At 27.6% G+C, this 1,302-nt stretch overlaps 1 protein-coding gene across 1 annotated transcript; it reads right to left on the bottom strand.

Moving 5' to 3' along the window:
• Window positions 1-301: 301 nt before the first annotated feature.
• Window positions 302-1,251, bottom strand: PCYB_006970 (CYIR protein; the record flags this gene model as incomplete). The annotated part of the gene is made up of 2 exons (XM_004228118.1): window positions 302-451; window positions 574-1,251. Coding segments are annotated over 2 exons (828 nt in total), but the record flags the coding sequence as incomplete, so codon positions are not given.
• Window positions 1,252-1,302: the final 51 nt, after the last annotated feature.

The raw sequence follows: 1,302 nt of genomic DNA, 5'->3' as shown, positions 1-1,302 counted from the left end.
AATTCAAAGTGATAATATAATTTATTCGACTATCGAAGTGTAGTGTCGTTCAAATGAAATAGTATTGTTATAAAAAAATATGCAATATATCATGTTAACCATTTAGACATTTTTATAATAAATTTTTTTTCATATTTTTTATATTATTGTTTTTTAACATTTTCATTTATAACTCCTTATTTATTATTCCTATTTCCCCCCCCTTTTTTTATGTGCTTAATAAGATATGCATTAAATATATGCGAATATTTGAATTATATATCTTAACTCAATTAATATTGTTATTTTCAAATAATAAAATTTATATAGGTTGATAAGATATATAGTTTGCTGTGTCTTCAGAAAACTTATCGCTTGTTTCTTGCGTATAAGTTGAAGACGCATCCATGGTATTCATACTATTTGTTCTGCCTCCAACGAGCCTGCAAACCCAGGTACCTAAGGGTGTGTACTTGTATGTAAAAAATTAAAATATAGGTATGTAATACATTTATTTATTATTGTTGTACATGTAAATAAAGTTGTTTACAAGTATGTACTATAATGATATAGGTTTACAAAATATATACATACTCTATATAACAAAGTGCCAGTTAATAAAACTTGAGCTGCGCCAAGCATTGAATGAGTAACCTTTGTTCCTATTCCGGAATTTCCACTATCTAACTGGGTATCAGGATCATCTCTACTTCTTGCAGCTTCTCGTCGGAATTCTGGAGTATCAAAAGATTGCTCAAGATTACTCGCAGCATCTTGTTTCTGTTGCATTTTATCGTGACAATGTAATGCAGACAACCGCCATTTAGGATTATAAGGCTTTAATTTATTATAGAAATCTGGACAATTCCTTGTTCTTTTTGAACACTCTTCTTCAAAGTATTTATATAATTTTTCCTTTTTTTTAATGTATTCATAATATTTGCATTTAACATCACCTTCTTCAGCCTTAGAAAAAAGATAATCATAATTAACATAATAATCGTATAATTCCTTTCCTTTTTTCCAGTCATCCTGTTTTGGTATATTAAAATCAGGTTTACATTTTTTTAAGTGAGAATTACATGATGCGTCATCAACAAATCCATTCCATATCATATGAAGTATACCAAAAGCATGAGTAATTGTACTACGTTTAGACATAAAAATTTCATCCAATTTACTGTATACCCAATAATTTAATAGAATACAGTCATCATATGGAAGTTCCTCAACATCCTTTGTTGTATTTTTATTTTTTAAATATTTTTCAAGCTTTGCACATAGATTTTTAAGAAATGTAATTTTTACATTATCCTTAAATGG

The sequence above is a fragment of the Plasmodium cynomolgi genome, assembly GCF_000321355.1.
Source record: "Plasmodium cynomolgi strain B DNA, scaffold: 1142, whole genome shotgun sequence".
NCBI lineage: Eukaryota > Apicomplexa > Aconoidasida > Haemosporida > Plasmodiidae > Plasmodium > Plasmodium cynomolgi.
Note: the sequence above shows the minus strand (reverse complement) of the source record. Positions and strands in the feature narration are given on the sequence as shown.